The sequence below is a fragment of the Thunnus thynnus genome, chromosome 16 (genome assembly GCF_963924715.1).
Source record: "Thunnus thynnus chromosome 16, fThuThy2.1, whole genome shotgun sequence".
Classification (NCBI taxonomy): Eukaryota; Metazoa; Chordata; class Actinopteri; order Scombriformes; family Scombridae; genus Thunnus; species Thunnus thynnus.
The window spans coordinates 4,830,738-4,856,723 of NC_089532.1; the positions used below are offsets into that span (position 1 = coordinate 4,830,738).

Consider the following 25,986-nt stretch of genomic DNA (forward strand, 5'->3'; position numbering starts at 1 on the left):
ATAAGACGTTGGGTAATATCTTTAAATTCAAGCATTCGCACTAAATGAAATTTAAAACAATGTCTTTGTTTAGGTTTAAATCTTATAGGATGATATCACAAGCAGGGCTGAAATACTGAGGTTGTGAGTTCACCCCTCCCCCCAGACACACACATACATACACACACACACACACACATATTTTTTTCAAATGTGAAAAAAACATGTACTTGTTCGCAAACTTATCACATGAAAATTGTGTCTTACTAAATGTGATTTTTTTGTTGTTGTTGAAATACCAGAAAATCACTCAATGTGAATTTTTTCTCCATGTGTGATACGTGAAATGTGTTTCACATGATATGATAATTACTGGAAATAGCCTAAATAAACTTACCTCTATATGTAAGTTTTTAATTTTATAATATAAATCCCCCCCGTTAGCAGAAAACTAACCCTGTTTACAGTTGCTCCAGCACACCACTGCTGCTAATTTCTACCTACAGTACAATAAAACCTAACACAGCTTACAGTGAATGATGATCATTTATATATCTAGTTGACACTGGTGGGGAGAGATGTTTAATGTACTTTATTGTACTGTGATCATTTTTGAGGCTGTAGTTTGGAAATACTGTTAGGTGTTGAAGATATTGTGTTCACCTCCTGCAGACTTTACTATGAATGGTTTTAATCCACAACCACCACTAGGGGGCTATGTTCTCCTCTCTAAACTCAAACAGCTTCCTTCATCGCTCCTAACAACAACATTATGACTCTAAATGTCTCTTTTTGATCTGTCATACTCAAACTGATGCACCTTTTCCCCTTTTGATCAAATGAAAACAATGCATGTTCTCCTGGGAAATGTAGTCAACTCTCCAACGGTTCAAGCCGCATCCTCTCCGGTCAAAGCAGCCTGGGAAAACTACATTACCCTTCATGCACCGCGGCCACTGAACAGCTGAATGTTGGCCGCGCAGCCCTGCAGCTGCAGTCTCATAAACTGTTGATGGACGGTGTTTTATAATCGTTCAAAACTGGACTTGTTTGTTTTTGCAGCAGCATGTCTGAATATCCGACCTTCCTGTTTGGCAAGTCTCGTTTCGATCAGGTATTTTTAATTTTAACTCGACTAAAGTGTGAAACAGGAACTCCTTCATACATGTGCACAGGCAGCAGCAGACATGTTATCTGTAAAGCATAAAAAACTCACATTTAGCAGTTTGACAAGTTGGCTGCTACCGTCTGTTTTTGTTCATAACAAGCCGCAGCTGAGGTACTAACACTGAATAAAAGTAAAACTCATTTGTGGTGGTACAGTTTGCCTCTGTGCAGTATCTAATCCCAGGAAACAGTCTACACTTCTCACATCAGCAGGCAGGGGCGGATTTAGTGATTTAGGGGCCCCAGTCGGGCGAATGCTGTCTTGCTTTATTTTCACACTTTCTCTAACTGGGAATGTTGGTGTTGGCAGTGGTAGAAGTACTCAAAACTTTTCTCCTAAGTAAAACCATTAACTATAAGTAGTTCATCTAATAATACCACACAGTAAAAATACTGTAAAAGTGAAAGTCCTGCATTCATTTTATACTTAAATGTGAAAAGTAAAAGAGGTATTATTAGTACCATATACTTAAAGGACCAGTGTATAGGATTAAGTGGCAACTAGCGGTGAGGTTGCAGATACAAACCAACTGAATATCCCTCCACCTCCACTTCCAAGCGTGTAGGAGAACCTACGGTGGCCGCAAAAAAACACGAAAGGCCCTCTCTAGAGCCAGTGTTTGGTTTGTCCGTTCTGGGCTACTGTAGAAACATGGTGGCCTCCATCTCTCTATGTAGATATAAAGGGCTGATTCTAAGGTAACAAAAACACAACAATTCTTATTTTCCGGTGATTATACACTAATTGAAACATACTTATGAATATTATATTCCATTTCTGCCCATATAGCGTCCTAAATCCGACACACTGATCCTTTAAATTTGCTTAACATCTGTTCAAAGTGGACCTTTTCATTCTAATTATTTTACATAATGCTGGATAGTTTCATGAATAATAATTAGGGCCTGATGGATACTGGATTTTTGGGGCCGATTCTGATATTAGAAAATTAAATTCTGTCAATATATATCAGCTGATAATCTTGTATATACTGAATCTATAGAAATTAGTCAAAGCAGATATCTTTCAACGTTACAGTCTTTATAGTGTCAAACTCCCTCTTTTTGTTACTATACTTCCACCGCAGCTCAACAGGGAAACACTGTCTGAGGAAACACAAAGAGAGAAAGAAGAAAAGACTGTATATGTGTCAGATATCCACTTGATATGACTAACACAGACTGCTGAAGCCTCATATAAGCTTCTGCATCTTTGCACAAAATGACTGTGTGGACACACTGTGGATTTTGCCCTCCACCACTTACAGTGAAAGCACATTTGAAGGATCTTTTAACAGCCAGTATGAACAGGAGGAATGATTACAACGAGGAAAAACCTTTTCTTAGCCAAGACAATTATCAGGTTAATATCATAGTAGTGCTTAGACTCAGAGTGTTCATGGAATAAACATGTAAACTGAACAACACATGTTCAAAATATAGAGTAAAGTCAGGAAGGGTAAAGTCTATAATGAAATGCTAATATCAGACCAACATTAGCATATATGAGAATGTTTTGAGCACTGAAACCACAAAGTTACACTTATCATCAATATAACATTTAAAGTTTAGCATGTGTCAGTACAGTCTGAGTGACACATATGAAGCTGCTCTCCAGCTTTGGAGTGAAGAAGACGAGTCCTCCCTCCACCACCCTCACCAGTGTCAGCTCAAACTGGTCAAACTGAAGTATCACTCATAAATAATTGATTGTAACAGATTTTAAAAAAAACTATTAGCCCACTCCGTGTTTTTACCAACCATCCATATGTTCAGAAAGTCACAAGGCGCAGCAGTGAGTCAGATACCAGATTTTCATCCAAATTAGCAGTTAGTATAATTAAACCCCAAGTTAGTGAGGAATGGGTGTCTTTCAAGCCTGCATGCTGTGTTGCTGTGTATCTGAAATGATTCCTTATGCTCAGTTATGAATAAATGATCAAAAAGATATTTCTGGCACAGTCATTATAGAAGTAATTGCGAATGGTTTGAGTGGATTTTGGGTCCCTAAAAGATGCAGATAGGAAACAGTTTGTCAGATGTATTAATGAGGAGGCTCCACCTGGTGTGTGAAAACAGCTGGCACGCTGTAATATCTCTGTTTACTGGGCGACAGCTGGAATCTCTCTCACTCTCACTTAAAGAAACAACCCAGAATTTGATTTGGCTGCTTAGCAAAAAAAAATTAATTGATTCAACCTGAATAATACATTAAACGTAGCGTTTTCTGAAGTTTCTGAACACGTACTTGTATTCCAGTGATTACACAGAGCCCACGGTGCGTCTAATATCTCATCTTTATGCTTCGTTAATAGGTTTAGATGAAAAATAATTATTCCAAATGAATGTTTTAGTGGACTCTCATTTTTGATCAGTGTGGCTTTTATGGTAAAATGTTTCTTTGGTGTTTTTTCTTCTTCTCTTAGAACACATTTTTTGGTCGGTTCAGACACTTCCTGGATGTGATTGACCCCAGCACCCTCTTCGTGACAGAGGTACACAAAATGCATTATTCACTGCATAGATCCACTTCAATGAAAATACACTGAATAAACCTCTAACACATGTCTAGCCAAGAAGGTGTTGCTTAGTTTTAACAGTGTGTTCAGCGCTGCTCTCTTTTGTTCTGCTTTGGGCAGATTTATGGTCTCTGTGCAAGTTTATTATTATTCATACATTATTCAGTCATATGACATCCTCTGTCCATAGACCCTCAAATCATGAAAAGTAATGGGCGGACACTTCAGGTAGAGCAACAGAGTAGAGATCTCTCTCTCAGGACGGATAGAGATGCAACAGGTGTCTCATCATAAACACAGTAGACAGACGTAGCAATAATTACATTATTTTTACAGCCAAGAACTACAAAGTCATAGAGCTACGAGTACCAGAAAAGCAGAAAAACAGGATTTTATATACAACCGAATACTATCTGTATCAATGACCTCGACCTTAAAACCAGCTCTGTACCACTGAGGTTTGGAAAAAGGATAAAGTGACTGTTTTATCGTTTGGAAATGACATTCAGATGTTGTCATGATGAATATGGTTGATTTGGAAATATGTGTACTAAACTCCATGTTCATGTCAGATGAAAGACTTGTTACAGTGTGAGAGGCCACGGCTGCATCTGAGTCGCACTCTGGTGAAACTACCTACTAATAAACCAGTAATAAATGCAGCTGTGCTGAGTTTTTGAGACATTCAGATGAAACCTGCAGAGGATCAGGAAGCTGTAAGCAACTTCCTGATCATTCCTGAACTGTTGCTCATAAAACGATTCCACATTGGTTGTGACGGGAGGAAAAACAGGAATCTGATTGGTTGTTGATGGCTGATGGCGGTGAGACTCTCAGCTGAGGATGGTCTTTGATTGTGATGTATGTCATCCACACATTGCCTGTTTTTATTATGAACAACAGGCAGGCGTTCACCCTCATTTCTGAGTTTATTTAAAGGCCCAATATGTAACTTTTCCGCGTTAAAATATCTAAAAACGACTAGACCTATGTTTATGTTGTGTTCTTCAATTATCTCAAATGTTTCCAACGATGTTCAAACGCAGAGAAATCTGTTTTTTTAATCAAGGTAAGGGTCTGTTTCATTTGGTTGCCTGTCAATGGTGCATGTGTTAGTGTTGTGGCTGACCGCCAGAAGCGGTTGATTTCTTTTATCCAGTTTTAAGCCACATTTTTACATGACACTTTTCAGATCTTTGTCGTTTTTAACTATATCTTTTAAACGGATGAAGGATTTAGTCATCAGACATCTGGATCTTCAGTCATCAGAGGAACAAGCTGAGCAAAACGTGGGGGGGGGGGGGGCAGCTCGGTTCACAGCCCCTCCGGACATCCTGCGTCCGCTGAACTGTGTGGGAGAAACACTGATTTTTAATGTGAAACTGCTTTATTCAGTGTTTTTTTTTTTACAGTTTTTAGTCACCAGGTCCGTTTGTTTTGGAGAGGAGGAGATCTCTGCGGATAATTCGGCTCCTGGTAAAAACCTGCTGAGTGATGAAGGAATCCAAACTGGGAGAAGTTGACTGCAATGAAGGTGGCTGTTTAACACTGAAGACAACAACTCCCGTGATCCCATGCGGCTGCGCAACGTCATCAAACTCCGTCTTCTGTTATTGTTTTGATCGAGAGACCCATAGCGGCAGAAAATGACACACATGAAACAACATTTACTGAAGAAGGAAGGCATTGAATTGTCTTAAAATGTCCTCGACCTTGTTTTTAAAACCTTTAAAAGGGGTTCCTCGCTATTTTCTCTAAAAGCCGGGCTGCCGTGTAACATTTCCCAGGTCTTGGGTGTGTTGTGGTAACTCTGTTCACGGAGTCATCAGTGTTCTGGTGCTCTGGGTAATGAAGCTGTTAGCGGGCTCTTTGGTGACAGTAATAGCAGCAGTAGCTCCTGGGATGTGATGAGGTGTGGACATGTAGGGCAGCTGCGAGGTGTGGAGAGCGTGCACAGTCACACACACACACACACACACACACACACACACACCTCTTGCACCCTGCTGGGCCAGGCGTAGCCTCAACTTGCCCCTAATGACGAGAGTGGAACAGGGATGGTCGGGATTTTTGCATACGATCACACACACACGACCTCGTGTGCACACCCAACGCTGTCACACATAAATGCAGAGAAAGGAACACACACACGCACACACACACACAGACGGCGAGCTAATTAGAACAAATTGGGCCGCATGACCTTGTATTTTGCTCAGCATTAGACAGCGATCGCACCGCAGAAAACGCTGCTCATTACCTTTTAGGAAACTCATTTGTCAACCGAAAATCAGCATGAAAGTTTTAGTGAAACGTCGCACGTTGAGCCGTGTGGCTCAAATAGAGACGGAAAACATATCTAAGCTGACTGAAACTGTCCAAGGAAACTTCTTAGACTTGACTTTACATGTTACTGACTTTCCCCCCCTCCTTTTTTTTTTTCCAAATCAGAAACGGCTCCAGGAGTGTGTGGAGCTGCTTGACCGTTTCAAGCAAGGAACTCTGCCTCCAGGAGTGACAGATGCTCAGGTAAAGACACAGAAACCTGAGTTGACAAACTCTTTTAGGAGGAAGTAAGTGAGTTTCATCTGTTGTGGGTAGAAATATTCTTTTCTTTAAGACCCTTTTTGATGAGTGTAGTAAGAGCTCGGCCTCGTTCTCTCCTCCCGTGTTGTTTTTGAAAAAGGACACTGTGGTGCGTTCAGGCTTTGTAGAACCAGGTGTGTGTGAAGCATTTATCAGCCAAATATTTCCTACATAGACATTTAAATGCTACAAGTTCTTTTTTTTTTAACGTATTTAACAGACCTACTGTAGATGTCCAGTTTCCTGCCTCTGAGTTCCAAGATTACAAATATAAAACTGACTAGAAATACTCTCCACTACTGACAAATTCATGTTTTTTTCTAATTGAAGATATGTGTTATTTATCTTTACAGCTATGGCAGGCTCAGAAAATAAAGCAGGTGAGATTTTTCTTTCTTTCTTTCACTTCCTCTGACTCTCTCACTCTCTCTGTCCCTAACACATAAAGATAGTGATCGTAAACTGTCTTTATCGCTCCTGCTTGTTGTCATATGGTGTCAGTGAATGGGCAAACAAATCTGACACCATTCTTTGCACTTCAGCTCAGCACTTACCTGTTTACACAACAAATACAGCTGAGTGGACAAAAGTATGCGTTAAAAAAAAAGCATCAACGTTACATTAAACAGTGAAGCAGACGAGCGATAGAAACTCTCGTGCCAATTAGCGGTACGTGTGTGAGCTTCGAAAAGATGCCCGTCAGTCTCTGAACTGCAGATGTACTCGGTCAAAGCGACAGAAAATAATTTTCGGTAATATGTGACGGGCTTTAAAGTCCTGAAAATATCTGGCAAAAAACAGGAAAACAACTTTGACATTCGAGTGCTCACTAACAGATGCTTAAAGGGACGTTTGCAAGATGGCACTAAATTACAGCTTCAAAAATAACCAAAGAGTTGAATCTTTGCCACTGTAGATTATAAATACTGTATACCTTAGAGTTCTATATAGCTGGTGCTGAATAAAACTTTTAGTTATTTTAAATACTGAATGAATTATTTATTGAATCTACAACTATTATCTTAGGTTTTCTTAAATGTATCAGCTACTTATTTAACATGTTCAGGTGATATGATGTAATGTGTCTCTTTTCCTTTTCTACTTTTCCACTCAATCTGTTTTGTTCAGACTGTTCCCCGCACTAAAAATGCATCTGAGATTATTTGATTACAAGCTCTAAATCCTTCAGCTTAACGTTACAGAAGCAGTCGGCGTGTTCGACCTCAACACTGGATGCAGATTTCATAGTCTCTGGAAAAGAACTACAGATTGTGTCTTGAGTTTAAATACCTTGGCATCACATGTGAAAAAAAAAAAAGTTGCAAGGAATGTTAGATGTAATCTGGTTTATTTCAAATTCACAAGGAACTGCATGACTACTAATGCGGCTAAAATGTTCATGAATACAATGATCCTCCCGCACATCACATACTGTTGACATGTCAATAAAACCACACTAAAGCCAATAGAATTATTGTACAAACAAACAATAAAAACCTTAGACAAGAAGCCACAAGGATACCACCATTGCAATATTTTGAAAAAGCAACAATTTGCTAATCTGGGAAAACATGGTTAAATATAGTAGACTGTGTCTCATTTTCAAGGTATTACACAACATGGCTCCTCCACCACTCTGTCCTTACATCACATTAAAAACAAGCCAAACTACCAGAGCAACAACAACTAGAGGAGACTGTCTTACTCCTGGAAGACAAAGTAGTTTTGGCCAATTTTTGCTTTTTCTGTCGGAGCCTCTCAGGATTGGAACAACTTGCAGAAACACATAAGAAACTGTGCCAACTGCCATTAATTCTCCACAACATTAAGAGCCTGGTTCATTAGAAATCCAACTTGTGAACACTTGAACAGTGAGGTGTTTTCATGTTGTTTGTTGTCTTATTTGTCATTATTATGCTTAGTGTAAGAGCTGCTCCTGTTTAGCATAGATTCTGTACATAATATCCACACTTCATCGGTCCTAACATTGTGTTGTCATGCTATTTGTTGATTTAATGATTGTTGTCATGATATTTGTTGAATGTGCTGTCATGCTATTTGTAGATTTAATGATTGTTGTAATGCAATTTGTTGATTGTTGTCATGCTATTTGTTGATTGTTGTCATGCTATTGTTGATTTTGTGTCTTAAAAGCCATCTTTCTTGTCGCTGTGTAGCACACGCTCTATTTGTATCTGCATATTTTCGCTGCTTTTGCTGTTGATTCTATTTTCAATGTTTTTATTCGTAACAGTTTCCAACTATTTGCCTGCTCAGGAACTACAGATGAAAATGAGTCTTTCTGGCTAACTCTGGGATATTTTCAGAAATGTTATTAACATGCAAAAAATAAAATAAAATAAATACAGATATGAATGCACCCAAATCACATTCAGGAAGCATTGTGAGCTGATTGTTAAAACCACTTTTAGGGTTGATCTGGGATGTATTGGACTGTAAAACAGTATGTTGTCAACAACTTCAGTGAGAATTTGCAGTCCATACATGGAGTGACTTCTGCTCTACCAACTGTATATGGCTGAGTACAAATGTGTCATTTTTAGCCATAGTAGTGGCAATATCGGTCTGTCCGTTAGCTGGACATTCATGGTTCCCAGATGATGTATCCCACGACTTCGGTGATCCGATGATTGTACCACATGAGCCACCATGAGGTTTAAATTTGTGGTTTTAAGTGAAATATCTCCCCAGTTTCTGGGTGGATCACCATAAAACGTGTTACAGATATTTATGTCCCTCTCAGGATGAATTGTAATAACTTTGGAGATGCTGTAACATTTTCTCTTGCGCCATCATCAGGTACCTGATATGTATTGTTTGACGTCAAAATGATTAATTCAGCCAGTGGAGACTATCTTCTAAATAGACCAACACGTAACTTGAATGTACTGTATCTAGATTCAAGACATTAGGTTTCAATGAGGCAAATGGTAGCTGCCAACAACTAAACATGTTAGTTGATCTTCAGTGTTGTAGGTTATTTTACAATACTATGTATATCCTATGAGGAAAACCTCCCATATTCAGACATGATAAAGCCCTCATACATGCTACTTCACAAGTTCAAGAGTGGCTCTGTGAGCGCCAGGAAGAACCCCTGCGTTCCTCTCCAAACATCAGATCTTATCGTCACTGAAGCACTAGGGGAAACAGATTTCCATCTGTCTTATCTTATGACAGAGAGGATACTGCGTTAACCGGATGCTGCTGTCTTAAGTGCGTACGTACAGTATAAAAAGACTTAAAAAACAAGAAAAATAGACCTAAAAACAGTCATGTAGCTGAGATTTTTAAAAAAACGTACGCACCTTTGCTTGGCTACACAAGTGCTCTGTTGTACAAAAAAGAGGTTAAAATGACTACAGCCATCAGTGCTTATACAGAAGATTCAGGGTTTCAGGTTATTCAATTATATAAGACACAAGTGCAACCAAGTAGACAATCAGCTCTGTTAATTGGAGAGAGGAAGTACTGTAATAGCACAAATATGTACAGTGGATGTTTAATGTTTTAATATACTTGAAAGGCCCCTATTGATCTCCCAAATTAATAATGATCGCTAAATCATTGTCATAATGCTAGAGATCAAAACCGGTCACGGTTGCATATGATTCTATTGGACTATTGTTACATAAAAATTTTGGAAACAGGAAGTGTACAGAGACAAATTAAACATATTGTAAGTTCAGCATTTAAGTGGTTTAAATGGTTTCCTTTTCAAGATGGTGAATGATTTTGTGTTTCCTGTCTGTCAAAGCGGTGCTACAACGACCAAGAAAAGACTAGACAGAAATGGAAAATGTAATTTTCATGGGCTCTGACGTTTTATGAAAAAAACTGACTAACTCAGAGCTTTCAGACGGTTCTCTCTCAGACAGTAGTGGAACCACATCAGTAAGTTGTTCAAATGTAACCACAATAAACACAACTACCAACTAAAGGCACCATTTCTCAAAGAACTGGAGGCTTTTTGAAAAAATTGCCCAATTCCCTGCTGCATTTCAGCCATTTACTGTACGACCTTCAGCCCCACTAGACGTCAGCAAACAACTATTTGCTATGTAAAGATATAGTGGAGTAATGGCGTCCTGAGCAGAGAATGAAGTCACGCTCCCTCGGTGTGCGTTGTTATCCGAGCTTCTCTGTGTGTCCGTGTTAGTGCATGTGAGTCCCTCCCTGTCCTCCCAGCATCCGTCTTCAACATGGCGGCCAGGTCACAAACTTTCTCCCATTACAGCTAAACAGTACACTAAAATATGTTTCTGAAAACATTTGAGGCACTAAACAGGCAATGCAGTAACAGAATCTTGATCCAGTTTGAGAGACTGATCTGAGTTTCGTGAGCAGTGTGTTCAGATGCCGCTGTCTTTTTTTTCTCCAACTTTATTGAGTAAACGACGTGTGCTCTAGTGTGACATCTAGTGGGGCTGAATGTCGTATATTGCACCTTAAGTAATAGTCTTTTTCTTTTTTTGGCTACTGTCTGTTTAGTGAATATCTGACCTAGTTTTTAGAGGTTTAAATGTATTTAAGGTGATGTTAATCCATTTTCAATAGCACACAAAACTTTCCTTCAAAATTTCACCACAGCTCAGAGAGCAACACTCTCTTCTTAATCCTCTTGAAGTGAACCAGCCCAAATCATTCTGCACTCATTACAGTCTGATTCTAATCATTACGCTCTTATTACAGGCCATCATCCATCCCGACACAGGGGAGAAGATCTTCATGCCCTTTCGGATGTCAGGTAAAGTATCTTGGTGTGGAAGCCTTGAGGGGGGGGGTGGGATCTAGGGGCTTGTTATGGGCTCCAATATGGAGGCGTTGTTCGCCCTGGGAACTGTCACGGCTCAACGGGGCTCTTCAGGTTGTCTCAGGTCTGGAAAAGGTCACACTCAGCTGGGCGCTGATTAAAGGCTCGCTCCCACGGTGACAGAGAAGTTTTTGAGGCCCCCGGAAGAAGCAAACATAAGTATTTTGGTCTAGTCTCAAGGCACCTTTTTCAAATTCACTTTGAAGTGTCGGGAAGAGGGTTAGAGAGAGAGAGAGAGAGAGCGAGGGAGGAAAAGACAGCAGCGTTTAACATGTAAGGACCAAAATACTGTATATGACAAATGGGAGTGTAGCCGCAGAATGCTTTTGTGCTTCCTAACCTGGACAGAGAAACACAGAGGTTAAGACAAACAGAACTGATGTGTTTTTGAGGAACTTGTAGGATTCTGGAAAATCACTGAACAAAGACTTGAAATATCAGAACAATTAGAAGAAGAACTGTTACAAATATTAGATGAACCTAAAAGCAAACATTTATAATTATAAGGTGGTGGTGGTGATGACATCGACTCTCGTCTCTCAACAGGTTTTATTCCATTTGGCACACCTGTGGTAAGACTTCTTTACATACATTTAAATAATGCAAAGCTACTCATCATATTCATTTTAATCAGTCCAAATTCCAACCAAAGCTACAAAGACGTTTGTCAGCATATTGCATGACATAAACTGAGGAACATATATATATAAATATCTCAATTAAAAGCCAATATTGGCCATTTTCTCTTTTTTGAAAAACTAATTGTATTTTTTGTCTTTGTGTAGGTTGTTGGCCTCCTTCTGCCAAATCAAACCTTGATGTCAACCATCTTCTGGCAGGTACGATCAGTAAACCTCAGACTGATGTAATATTATCAAATGATCAATATCATATAATTTATTTATTTTTAAGGACAACACATATTAATCAACATTTCTGTGACAAGTTAAGAAATGCAAACATTGGAAAAAAAGATGCTAAAGTGACAACAATGGTAATGAAATTGCGACAGAAAGCACCTTTCATCCACTTGACAATGATGATCAACACATTAATTATAATACATACTGTATATTGTCATTTTGGCAATTTTGTCTGAATACAGTGTTAATCCATCATGGAGCAGAGGGGTTCATGGGAAATGAAGTTTTAATTTAAAAAAATGGTACCGGTGGGAGACTAAGACTGCTATTTTATGAATCATGGTCTCATTTCTGTGATTTAAATGTGAAACTGAACTACACTCAAAGCTTACTTACTAACTTTCTGGGAGCTTTCAACTGTTTCATTTGTTAGAAAAGGCCATGCAATTTAGAATATTTTATTACAGATATGTAATGTGTTTCCCAAATTGTTGTTACAGTAATTATATAAAGCATCACCTTTAATCAGGAAAAGGCTAAAGTTGAAAATGTTAAATGTGCCACCTGTCATCACAGACTGAGAAGCTCCTTACAGGTGTACAAACACATTTACTATCAAGTTCCTCTACTCGTCACTGTCTCCTCTCTTTAACAGTGGTTAAACCAGAGTCACAACGCTTGTGTTAACTACAGCAACCGCAACGCCTCCAAGGTACAGAATCTGCAATAAAATGATCCAGACAAATACTGAATGACATGTTTTCATATTATAATCTCACTTCCCCTCCTCCTCTTTCACTTTAGCCGGCTCCAGTTTCCAAATTCGTCCAGGGATACCTCGGAGCGGTGACCAGCGCGGTCTCGATTGCTGTGAGTTTCTCTCTGACTGAGCAGGCCTTGTGATTCGAAAGATATGATGTCATCAGCTGGCAATAACTGAGACACTTATTGATCCATTATGTCAGCTGATATGTCTTTGAAACTGGGGGCAGACCAATATATCACTCTGGTGCTGGAGTTTTGTCTGCTGCAAACAGAGCTGGAAGCTTCTCCTCACATAAAGTCAGCACAACTTGCAATCAAATTGACCTATTTTGCAGACTCACTGTTATATATGCCAAAGGTTCCTCTTGTCATCCAGCTAATCCAATAAAAATGTTATTGATCTGGGCTTCAGTTGCAATTTTGGAGGTTTTACTGTTGCTTTCTAGGAGAAACGCAAAAATATTTTCAATTGATTTGACAGGAAAGTTGTCAAATTTAAAGAATTCGAATATAAGCATGAACCTTTTAATATCGGCCTTTAAATTACCCTCATCAGTTCAACCTTTTTTCTTAACTTCATGTCATCAAAGACTCAAATGTCAAGAGTATAATACAAGTTCACACACCTGCCTGACACAGCCTTAGTGTGGACACGGGGCTCAAACCGAGCCAATTACTGGTCCCGCTGGGCGCTCATCCGGCTTCTGCCCTCAGGCTCGACAATGACAACAAGCACAGAAAAAAATTGCGGGGTGTCTGGAGGGCGGAACGACAGGCCGGGAGGGGGGCACGAGCTCTCCAATTAAACGACCGCTCTGGTGACGAACCCCTGCAGGGCTGAGGGGAGGCGGAGGGCTGGAGTGGAGTGGTGGCGTGTTATCTGAGAGCACATTTTGACTTCAGCTCTCAAGTGTATTAAAATACAGTAAAGTCACATTATTTAATCGGTTATGCACAGTGATAAAAATATCTGCCAATCAAACCATTTCTGACACTTGAGGTTTGCTTCCCTGTGCTGAAAGGATGTTTCACAGCATTCTGCAGGACAGAAAACCTATTAATTGACATTATATTCCAAATATTCAGTGTCTGTATCATCGGCTTTGTGAAATAGAGTCAGTGACTGATTTGTTTGTGCTATTTGTGTCTGGTTTTCCCCCAGGTGGGGCTGAATGTTTTAATCCAGAGAGCCAGCCGCTTCAGCCCAACCACCAGGCTTTTGGTGCAGAGATTCATCCCCTTCCCAGCAGTGGGTATGTTGTTTGAAAAGCTCAGTGAAACACTTCATGGCTCTGTTTTTGAGGTTGTTATCCATGGACAAAGAAATGATATGCTGAAGCTCAAACTGCATTAGCAAGCTACTGCTTGTAGTTAGTAAGTGAACTATTTGATGTTGATGTTTAATATGTATTATTTAGAATGATCATGTTGGCAAAATACACAGTAACAAGCTCACAGTCTACATAACATTTGACAAAACTGGTGGCAAGACCATTTTAATTCAAGGTCGTTTAGTTCAGACTGAGGTAAGATTATTTGGTGACACAACTGTTTCTAAGTTCAGGAATGAATTTTCACGCTCAGTTTAGTGTTTAACTTTAGCGTTAACCTTTTGCTAACAATAAGCCCATTAGTAGACCATGATAATGTTAAGCATGCCATATTAATATTAATCTCAAACTACATGAGGCTCACAGGTGTTTGATCATTAATATTATACATTACCATTACCAGGTGGTGCTAGATGAAAAGTCTTATTTGGTTTTATCCTCTGGAGAGCCTCGATGTCTGTTCCAAATATCACAGTTTCATTATATTTCACTCTGTAAGTGATGTGATGTATTGTTTTTAAAAACATTAACAGTAGTAGTAGAGTTAAAAATGCTTGCTCTCTCTTCATGATGTGCAAAATGTAAAGAAAATCATTCTAACACAGCAAGGAAGCTTAATATTAACCCGCAGATACAGTTTATCCTCGTCCTTAGTGCTGGTAAATGTCTCATCTATGTTTTTATAACCGCTCTGTGATTGTTGTAAATCGCTGAACGAGAGCCAAACGCAGCCGAGTCATTCGCTTCACTCCGCTCCTCGCAGTCCGTTTTCCTCTCTGCAGGGTTAGAGATGTGTTATGAGCTCGCTTTGTTAGACATGTGTGTAGCCACAAAGCCGATTTTCATGCCACTCTCCCGCAAACACAGTCACACCCAGGGGTATAGACCCGTGTCCCACAATGCCCCGGGCTGCTGGCTCATAATTAAATTGTTTGCCTGCCCCCCCTTCCTTACCATGGCGGTTCTTCTAATTAAATCAACAGGTTTCTACAGCGCAGCCTTTGCCTGGTAATTGGCTGCTCGTTAGAACTCTGCTGCCGCAAACAAATTGGGTAATTACCCCTAAAGTGGCGTCTATGTCAAGGCCTCATTTACCTGATTTCTGTTTGTTCATTGTTGTTGCTGTTGTTGTTTTGGTAAGCCCATATAAAAGGTAATTAAAATGGCTAATTGAAGCGGGCAAAAGCAAAGTGCTGTTTGAATTTTCACCCGCTTGATTTTGTTTGCTTACTTAAGGCTAGATTTATTTGTAATAACCTAATCAAGCAGCGGCCTGTCATTCAATTAGATTATGAAGACCTTAACTGGAGGGGAAGCCACGCCGCCAGAAATTTGTGGGGATAATTAATTTGTTGTCTTTTGAAAATATTCATCATTATTCGTGATATTTAGGAATTAATTACGCAAAAAGTTCTTGGATGCATTTCCACGATTGTACCACTAGTTATTAGATGACAATTAGAATGTACATAAATGTAATTATTTCAAATAATTACAAATTACGGCCACATATTTTAGTATTTAGCTGTGCAGACATTGAATTCATCTATTTATAATTACTTTGATGCCTTTATTAATTTCATTTTAATCAGGTTTTTGAAAATTTGATCTGTTTGCTGTAGTTTTTGTTATTCCTTGCCAAAATTCTACTATCTGTCTCTCTATTAATTGGTCTGGAGAAAAAAAATCCCTTGTAGGTAAAAAGAGCTATTTACTCAGTCAATTGAATTCCCCTCACAAAGCGACCTGCCAGCCCTGCAGCCCTTAATAAAGATAACTCTGTACGCTGTTGTCTTAAATTAAAAAGGCTCGCGGCGCCACCACTAAACTCTCTAAAATGAGTTTTTCTTATTCCTATTAGAGTCAAGGAGAAAGGTCTATCTATATTAACATGCATTTGTGTTCATTTTGGCTTTCGTGAATAAATCACAGGGTAACAACACTGCTGTTGGTCGACCTGTCAGTCACCTTGGTTACGTTGTCTGTTGCTGATGTGAGGGTTACCTGTGTCAGCGGCGTCGCGTTCAGTTTTGTGGATTATGACACAAATGTGGAAATGATGTGCTACGTTTGGGTGGTATCAGTCTTACAGAAGGCAGTTATAGGTGATTTTCACAGTATAAATGCTTTAAATCACTTTACAGCTGCAATGATACGTCGATTCATCGACTAGTTGCTAACTTTTAAATGAATCGCCAGCTATTTTTATCATCAATTTATCATTTTGAGAGATTTTTTAAGAAGAAAATTCTCTGATTCCAGCTTCTCAAATGTGAATATTTTCTGGTTTCTTTAGTCTTCCAAGACAATAAACTGAATATCTTTGGGTTGTGGACTGTTGTTAACAAAACAAGACATTTGAGGACAGTTTTGGGAAACAGTGATCAACATTTTTCACTATTTTCTGACATTTTATGGACCAAACAACGACTTGATTGATCGAGAAAATAATTGACAGATTAATCAATAATGAAAATAATCGTTAGTTGCAGCCCTAAGCCTAAGATGTTTACAAAGACAATGATAACATGCTGATGTTTAGCTGGTGTAATGTATACTCATTAGCATATTAGCATGCTAACACTTGCTAATCAGCACTAAACTCATTGGTTTTATGGGTATTTGCTCATAAACCAAAGTGTTTATGATGGTGCTGGATGAAAAGTTAAGGGATCACCAAAAATATTACAAAAGTCAACCTCTTGGTAGTGCTGGAGGAACAGTCAAGGCATCACCAAAGTCCAGTAGGATTCATCCTCTGGGAACCATGAATGTCTGTTCAAAATATAATTGGAAACCATCCAATAGTTGTTGACAAATAACAGACTGATGTACATTGCTATTCACAGAGCCGTGTAGCAAGTGTGGCTAAAAATATTTGATCTCATCATAGCAGGCTTGTTTTCTTGAAGTCACAAAATAATTATTTCATAAACACAAGAGAACAGTTTGTCCTGTTATTTCTCAGCATAACAAATAGTTGTTTTGTAAGCCGTCAAATGCATTTTCTCTTGGCTAAAGAATAATTATTTTGTCAGCTCAAAATATTGCCAGAGCGTTATGTCTGGAGTTCTGAATAATTACTTCACAATGACTGCAAATACAAAAAAATGTGATGGTGAGATCATGAAATACTGTAATTACTTTGTGAAAAAATAAAATCTGCGTATCCCACATCCTTACACTACCAGCCACAGTACCCTTGAGCAAGGCACTGAATCCCCTCTCTGCACTGCACGAGCCAGAGGGTGAAAAGACAATTTGCTCATTTGTGAAATAATAAAATATGTCAAATTTTCTCGAGTTGAGACACTTCACTTTCATCTTCATACATATTCTCACCTCTCCACAGCGAGCGCAAACGTCTGCAACGTGGTGCTCATGAGACACTCCGAGCTGTCGGAGGGCATCAGCGTGCTCGACGACAACGGGAATGTGGTGGGAACGTCAAAAATGGCTGCCAGGCATGTACGTCGCTGAGCTGTGAAAACTTAATATCTGATGTAAATTCATCATGTGCTGTTTAGTTGGTTTATTGTTGTTGATCAGTAAGAATTGTAACGACTGTAAATACAACATAGTTTTAACTGTAAATGATGAGGTCAGTATGAAGGTCATTGAAATTATTCAGTTTCTTGAGAACAAAAATCTTTTAAATATGTAATTTTTTGAATTTTTCTGACAGGCGCTTCTCGAGACGGCGCTGACCAGAGTGGTCCTGCCCATGCCGATCCTGGTGCTGCCTCCCATGATCATGGCTGCACTGGAAAAGTAAGAAATACTCCATCACTTAGTTTTTACAACCTTTGTTTTTACAGAGCAACAATATTAGAGTTAGACTGATAATTTATTGAGCAATATTAGCTTATCAATGTATACATCAGCTGATAAGTGAAGAGGAAATCCAGAAGAGAAATACCACAAAATATGTTTGAGGTCATTTAGAAACAGTTTCCTTGTTAGGTGGTTTTTTCAACAGAGAGCACTGACAAGTTAACTCATCGCACATCTTGGTCACAAGTGATCCTTAAAAAAAAAACCTGACTGTATACTGATATATCGTCCTCAAGAATCCAGTATCGGTCGGGCTATAAACAACAACCAAAATCTGATGGTAACGCTCTTGATGTGCTCTTTGGAGGTGACAGAGCTTCAGTGAAGGAAGACAACCCCATTTTAACCTAAATGAAATACCTCTACTGCTATCTCCTGACTGTTCAATCTGGATTCAAAGTTGGTTTAAACATATTTTTTGGTTTCCTTCATTTGATGTCACTGCTGTGGAGTTCTTCTGTGTAGACAGATAAATGGAGACACCCAGTAAAGACTGTGGCTGATAAACAACAGCAGATGTACCAGAGAGATAGAACCACGTTTGTTTTCGATCCAAAGGCGAAGCAGGATGTCTAGTTTAGCTCCTTAAATATGAACCCATTTACTTTCCTGTGGGTTTTCTGCTGATGGAGTTTCTGTAGGTGGCGCCTTTTTTATTTGTCCATTCAGCTGTTGGTGTCTTATATTCTTTCTGTCTGTTTCAAATACTGATGTTGCTGCTGTTTGACGCATTGAACGCATCACTTGATGCACCCCAGAGGATTTTTTACAGGAAAGAGAGACCAACGATTTCATTAACTCAGTATAATCTGAGTCATTGTTTGTATCAGTCCTAGAAAGTGACAATGTGATTTAGAAGGATAAAAAATGAATTATTGCTTTTGTGGCAGTAATAAAAAAAATGACTTCTAATTAATAAATGAATAATAAGACTTTCTTTAAAAACTTTATTAAAAAATATGAGTATTAAAGAACTTCAGCTTCCTTCATCATTGGCTTTGCTATTGTTTAATAAACCCACATAGTCAATGAACCCTTCTCAGCACTGAGATCCAGTGTTGTGTGATATGACTGTAATGATGTCTTAATGATGCAACGTGTTTATATGGACGTCCTGTGATCGATGGCCTGAATGTGCCTGCGGTGTGTCGAGGAATGCAGCCATCTTTGTAAATCCTTGACAGCACTTGTCCCGACCGCTCCGAGCAGGCGGGCTCAGGCAGCGGGGCCGGCTGCCCAGGTGTGTTTGGGATTCCTGGCAGTTGAATGACTGAACGGCGGGCGGGGGGAGGAGATGGAGAAAGAGGTAGAGTGTGTGTGTGTGTGTGTGTGTGAGAGAGAGAGAGAGAGGGAGAGGGAGTGGGGGGAGGAGAAGGGGGGGCTGTGAGGTTGTGGCTGCAGGTGAGTAGTCCTCAGCTATCCTCGATGTCAGCTCGCCTTCACTGGCTCTCAATGGAGCGAGAACAAGGGGACAGAGATGGGTGCCTGGTCGGCCCCTCAATGATGGATTACACTGCTGAGAGCAGATTCAAGGCAGTGACAGCAGGTTCTATCCTCCATGTGCTGCGGTGGGAGTAAGAGGTTACAGACCCGTAATTGTACTTCTATTTATTTATTTTGTGTGTGTGTCTTTCGCTACGTCTACGTGCGCTGAGAATCTCAAGAAACAGTCTGTGCGTTTCTGTTAACAGCTTTACAAAAGAGGAGCGGGCAATATGGAAACAATCTCACAGTAGTTTTTTTATTTTATTTTATATGGTTGTTACAATATATATCATGATATAGTATAGTAGATAAAATACAACTGGTCTGTTTTCTGCCAAATCCTGCAAATTTAACACCAGAAAAATCACAATTAAGTCCTCAATCAGACCCTGGAAAAACATATATACTTGTGTAAATTCAGAAGAGTGTGAGGTCTTATCTCTTGCTGCAGAAATAAAGGCTGTTGCTCCCAACCTCCACTCCAATTTAGGATTCTGATCTTTAGAGTTAGAGCTGTGGTCATGTGTAGGCTGATAGGTATACCTGTCTGGAAAGCCTAACTAATAGCATTGGATAAATAAAGGGAACAAAGGTTGATGAACCATGAGCTCAGTTTAGTTTATTACTAGGTTAGTTTTTCTCCTTTTGGCTTAATAATGTATCAGGAAGAACCATTAAACACTCTAAAACACTGGAGTTTTCTTTTGAACAAACAAATACTTTGTGTGTATCAGTTGAGGCCTAACAAATGTGTTGAACGCTTTGTCTTCTTCGTAACACATTTTTAAAAAATATGTTAAATCCTACATTGTTTACATCCATGTTTGCCAGCTTACAATTTTCTTCTTCCTCACTTTTGCTGGCACATTGTAATGTTTGTCGGTGGTTTAGTGTGTGTGGCACTGCAAATGCATAACACACAAAAAAAAAAACAGTTACCCACTCAACAACATTGCCCCGTACAGTGGCCATAAACTCTGTGGGGTACCTTTTAATGTTGCATAAGCAAATAAGCAAAATAAGCTACTGAAAAGAACTTGTCTCTAAAACAACCACAACATTTGAATAACGGCTTTTTCTGCAGCCGACAAAGAAACACTTTCTGACTCTTGCATGTTGAATCACCACCTCCACTTCCTTCAGGAGCTGCTGGGTTGGTGTAGAAAAGATTTACCTGGTCGACAGTGTGATTGTTCCTATTCACACACATCTGTATATATAGCATAGCTGGGTCCACAAGACTAGAAGATAGCTGAACTAAAGCTGAAACAAAAGTTTAAAAATCACCATATTCAATAAAGGTTTTATTTCAATCACTTTGTTTGTTGTCATAGACTCACACTTTGTTCGCCAACAGTAGCAGAATTTGGAAAAATTAGTGTTTTGTGATGCTCATTTGTTGGCATTTTGTTGTATCTGTGTTCAGCACAACACAAGTCAGCATTGATACTCTATTAATTGTTTTTTTCATGCTAACAGAGGCTCAGTCACAGCATCAGAGGTTCATTTAAAACAGTTAAATCTAAGTGAGACCTCAACCAGAGTATTGCCACTAGCTAGTTTATTCAGTGCATGTGAATACAGATGCACAGAATTGTGTCATTACTTTTGTATAATATCAATTTTTTACCTGATTGTAAGATTTTCAAACTGCCCGAACCTCACCGCTCACATCTCACATACCTCACAACTTTCTCCCATTGACTTTTCTCTTTGTAATGCGGTTCCCTCTAAGATGTGTATCTGCACGTTTTATGTGTGTGTAGCCTAATTAAACCATGGCAGCCATATGTGTTAATGAGCTCCCTCATTAGGCAGTAGCTCTCCTCGTTAGGGGGAGAGGCGTTGCTGGTGGAGGAGCGGCTCTTTCTCAAGCTCCTGCTGAGTTCGCTGTCCCACACACTGAAGAGGGGATTATCCTACGGAGGGCAGCGAGGAGGGAGGAGAAACATGGGCTGGAGAAAACATATTCCTAGATATATATCTGTAAAACCTCCATAAAATGTCTCTTCTGATAGAGATGAGATGTGTTTTTGAAACTGATACATTGATAAGGGATTATACAGACTAAAGAGTCAATACACAAAACAAATGGCCGTGTAAAATTCTGAAGGAATGACAATAAAAGCAAAACTACTTTCATGATCTCTCTACCTCAGACTGGTAGTGTAGCAACAAGCACACATTGAACTCCTTGTGCATTTCATTGGAAGTTGGCTTTAGAAGAAAAACCAGTATGTATTTATTTTGCAAACTCTAAAAAGAAAACTTGAGCTGTACAGATCCACATTCAAGAAATGTACCATTTCCACTACACAGTGGGGCGACCATATGACTTTTCCTCACTATGGGTTGATCATCTAGGGAAGACATCCTGACTTTGAAGTGTCACTTAATGACATTAATAATTTACTGACTGGAATGTTTGATATTTCCGCAATTTGGTTTAAATGGAGGGCGTACTTTGCTCAGATGCAACATGTTCTGCCAGTGACCACACCTGACTCCTGAGATTGTTCTTGGCAGATCGAGCGAATCACCTTGGTTCACTCCTATTAATGACATCCTAACATTAAGAAAAATAATAGCTATACCCTCTGAAAGCCTTATTTTTTGAGATATTTGTCTGCCTTGATGAATGATCTCCTGAATGCACATCATCATTGATTAGTGAATCAGTGACTGTATATGCAGCCAACCATAAATTGAACTGTGTCTGAGATCACATTGTTCCTGTAAGTTTGTGGAAGATACATCTCTACTCCAGCGGCACCAACAGTCACCTATCCATTTGTTTTACTGTAAATGGTGACTGTATTCCTTTCTCCTCCTTGTCCCACCAGACTTCCTCTCCTGCAGAGACAGCGCAGGCTTGTCCTGCCCGTCCACAGCCTGGTGTGCCTCGCTGCCTTCGGCCTGGCGCTGCCTCTCGCCATCAGCCTCTTTCCACAGATGTCAGAGGTACTTCATCTCAAAACCTTTCTTCTCCAAGCCAACAGACTGTCAGTGGATTGTGTTGATGATGAAAGAAAGCTGATCGTAGCGATGCTGCGTTGTAGTTGTTTTCTGTGAGATTATTGTTTATTTCCTGCTGTTGTGCAGCCATACTGTCTGTCAGTCCTCATGCTTGCTAATGGGCTCTACTTTGATTCATTATAAACAACTGTTGCTATTTTTTTTGTCTTTGATAAAGCTGCCAGACACTAAAAACCAAATGTAAAAGCTTTCATGAGCTGGGTGGAACTATGAGGTACAGATTTAATGAGTTTTTTGTTATATTAGTTGGATATAAGAGCAGCAAACAAGACAGAATGATATTAAATATCTTTGATTCCCACTTTGAAACAAATTAATAGTGACACCCACTGTGGTGGTTATAATTACATTAACAGTGATGCTCAGAGAAAAATCGTCTTAAAACAATGATTTAAGGTATTAAATACCAGAATACCAAGAGCTACTTCTGTGAATTCCTTGTTGTTGCTTCTTCAGATCCTGAAGATATTGAATATCTGCTTTGCTCTCAGGTCTGCCGTGACTCGGTTTCAGTGACTGATGCTGATGACCGAAGTCTCCTGACCTTCTTTAACATTACCCACTGAGCTTCACAGAGCCGCCCTCTTAATGAGGCGTTTCCCTCTGAGACTGAACCTGCCCTGTTATGATCTGCCCAGAGCCTCTATTGCCTTCATTCATTGATGCTATCCAGGCTAGCAGGCTGAGATCTAACTTTAGCCTTCTCGTCTCAGTATTTGTCATTCTACTCATTAAGTGGCCGTGGCATGATTTTGTTTTTCACTCCATCTCTCTCTCTCTTTGTCTTCTCTTTGCCAAATGACTTGCTGACACAAGCCAACCAGTTCTGGCTTTAAAATGTTTAGGATTTAATTACCACTGGAAATAGCTCAGACAGCCATATGGCGAAAAACTTCAGACATATGTGCCGCCAACAGTCTTGTGAAAAGCTGCCTCCCGTTTCATGGAGGGGCCTGTTTTTCTCTCACTACTCCTTTTTGCACTTTTGCAAGGATAGCAGATGAAAAAAAAAAGAACTCCCCAAAAAGCAACGTGAATGCCCCGCTCCCCCCAGACCCCCGCCTTCTCAATTTGTCCCACTTCCCCATTTCACACCTTCCAAGATGTCTGATTAGGATTCTGCCTCCAACTCCGACAGCCATCTGTCTCTGGTTCAAATATTAGGAGATGCGAACCTCAAATTAGGCTTTAATCTGCCAAATTGGCTCTTTTTGCACATTAGCGGTAAATACGGAACATTTACAGCCTTTAAGAATGATTTAGTTACAAATTAAACGCTTTGAAATCTTTAAGTAGCGGTTCATGTAGATGATTATGTACAGCATGCACATACAGTATGTAAGCTTGCTATATCTGTCAGCTTGTGCCAAATATTCCCATTTGCACTATTGACCTTTTTGTTCTGCTTTGACTCCCATAGATCAGCGTGAGTCAGCTAGAGCCGGAGATCGCCATGGCAACAGATTGTAAGATTGTGACATACAATAAAGGGCTTTAAATGATCTCTACTACCCGACACATGAAGATATAACCTGCTGCTCATCATGGTTCAAGCCCTCTGAAGCTGCCAGCGGAAATGGATCATGGTAAATCTGGCTGTGTCAATATTGAGAAGACATGTTGTTTATTCTATAACATAATGATGTCATATACAGTGGTATTATCACTGTTATAATGTCACATGGACACTTAAAGAAATAGTACAGGAAACAAGAATAGGACTGTGTTTTGGAGGTTTTCACGTGTCCGCTTGGTTGTGAAAAATCAAGACCCAAGTCAGTGCAAACCCAGTCTAACTGGGTCAGGGAGGGTCTGGTTTTACTGGCACGGGTCTCGAGTCTGTGTGTCAATATTTCCATCACTTGAGTGGATCTGAATGGATCTGAGCGTACTCATTATCAGCTCTGATCATGTGGTACGTCATAATCACTGCCGGAGAAAATATTTTAGGAAATCAGTAACCAATGTAAAAAAAAAAAAGGTGCTTCTCAATGACAGTTACTTTTTGGAATTTGAAATTGGTCAGAAAGTCTTCAGTCTGTCGCCCAGTTGGCCTCAGAATTGTTTATTGTTGGTGCACAAGGTGAAAACAGGACTTTCAGTTATTTCTCTTAATTAATCTTTGAAACATAAACAAATAATTTTTCAAATTATTTTCTATGACTTTACATTCGACTGCGGCGTTCTCTCTCAATTTGGTCTGTTTGTGTCGAACACATGTCGAATCGAGTCTAATTATCCTAGAGTCTGTTCAGGTTGCATCTTACTTTCTCTCTATTTTTTGTAAATAAATTCATGCACTGTGAGTTCAAGCAGGTTTTCCATTGGTCCATTTCGGATTGGGTCCAACATTTGAGACCTGTACTGTTTTTTAGGTCTAAATGATTGTAGCTGTGGTCTGGACTTGATGTATAAATAATGTGAATGAAATCAGGATAAATGACTGAAATGTGTTTTCGTGAATGTTGAGTTCATAAATGGGAAAATGTTATTTTCCTGTTTGTAATTTAAAGGACCAGTGTGTAGGATTTAGTGGCATCTAATGGTGAGGTTGCAGATTGCAACAAACTGAACCTATGGAGGCTGCGAAACTCACAAAAAATGTGAAAGGCCCTCTCTAGAGCCAGTGTTTGGTTTGTCCACTCTGGGCTACTGTAGAAACATGGCGGTGCAACATGGCGGGCTCCATGGCAGAGAACCTGGAAGTTAAAACATAATTGAATAAATATATAAATATTATATTCCATTTCTGCCATTGCTTGTTACATTAATATGAAGCAATGTTTCCTTGTGACCCAATGTCATGTCTATATTGTAAGTTGTGAGCAGTTTGTTTCAACTATGTTATTTCACAAGAAAGAAGCAATGATTAGAGATTTTTTTTTAAAAACCCAACACATTTTACATAATTTTCCTTACAAGAATTACATTTTTTCTTATTTCCTACCTGGGCAATTGTCATGTGACCCACTAGATTCATCTCTTTTTGTAGGGGTCTCAACCCCCAGACTGGACCCACCAATTTAACATCATCACTTTATTATCTGTTACATGATTTAAGAGCCTGTTAAACTAATCCTTATACTTCTACTAACAGTAACTTTGCACTTAAGATATGCTGCGTGATTTTGTAATAGTGCCCGAAAATGTGAAAAATTCCATTGACTGTTGTATTGTGACTTTTACTTTTTTACTACTAAGCCAGGTGGTGAAAATTATCATCGTTGAGTAACTTCAAATCCCAATATTTGCTTTGGCCTCCAGTTGGAATCATGTCATGTAGTAAAACAACTGTGGTTGTTCCAAATTTTGGTGCCAAGTGAAAAGATTCATCTTTTACTTTAGTTTCCGCCTGTGTGGAACGTTCATTTACTGTCTATAATCTATCATTTTTTTGTAACCAAACAAAAATTAAGTGTATTTGTGAATAAAGAATGTAAACAAATTTATCTTAAAATTCATCTTAACTTGAAGTAAGTTGTATTTCTTCTAAGTGTCCTCTGGTAGCGCTACATTAAAAATCCTGCTCTGTCTTTGTGTTTGTATTTGCACTTGATTTATACAAATTTTCTGTCTACACGTATTAT

General features: G+C 39.3%; 1 protein-coding gene across 1 annotated transcript; it reads left to right on the forward strand.

Moving 5' to 3' along the window:
• Window positions 1–904: 904 nt before the first annotated feature.
• On the forward strand, window positions 905–25,280 carry sfxn5a (sideroflexin 5a). The gene is made up of 14 exons (XM_067614433.1): window positions 905–1,093; window positions 3,573–3,641; window positions 6,117–6,194; window positions 6,605–6,631; window positions 10,965–11,019; window positions 11,632–11,657; window positions 11,871–11,924; window positions 12,604–12,660; window positions 12,753–12,818; window positions 13,876–13,966; window positions 17,397–17,512; window positions 17,730–17,815; window positions 22,207–22,324; window positions 23,820–25,280. Exons 1-14 carry the CDS (start codon window positions 1,046–1,048, stop codon window positions 23,895–23,897), a joined length of 969 nt encoding a protein of 322 aa, XP_067470534.1. The 5' UTR covers window positions 905–1,045; the 3' UTR covers window positions 23,898–25,280.
• The last annotated feature ends 706 nt before the right edge of the window (window positions 25,281–25,986 follow it).

What these genes read in the sequence shown, in the direction of transcription:
- sfxn5a (XM_067614433.1), top strand. Translation starts at nt 1,046, where the DNA reads ATGTCTGAATATCCGACCTTCCTGTTTGGCAAGTCTCGTTTCGATCAG. An exon ending in TTCCATTTGGCACACCTGTG is followed by an intron (nt 11,658 to 11,870) that starts GTAAGACTTCTT and finishes GTCTTTGTGTAG; the next exon opens with GTTGTTGGCCTCCTTCTGCC. An exon ending in CAAAAATGGCTGCCAGGCAT is followed by an intron (nt 17,513 to 17,729) that starts GTACGTCGCTGA and finishes TTTTTCTGACAG; the next exon opens with GCGCTTCTCGAGACGGCGCT.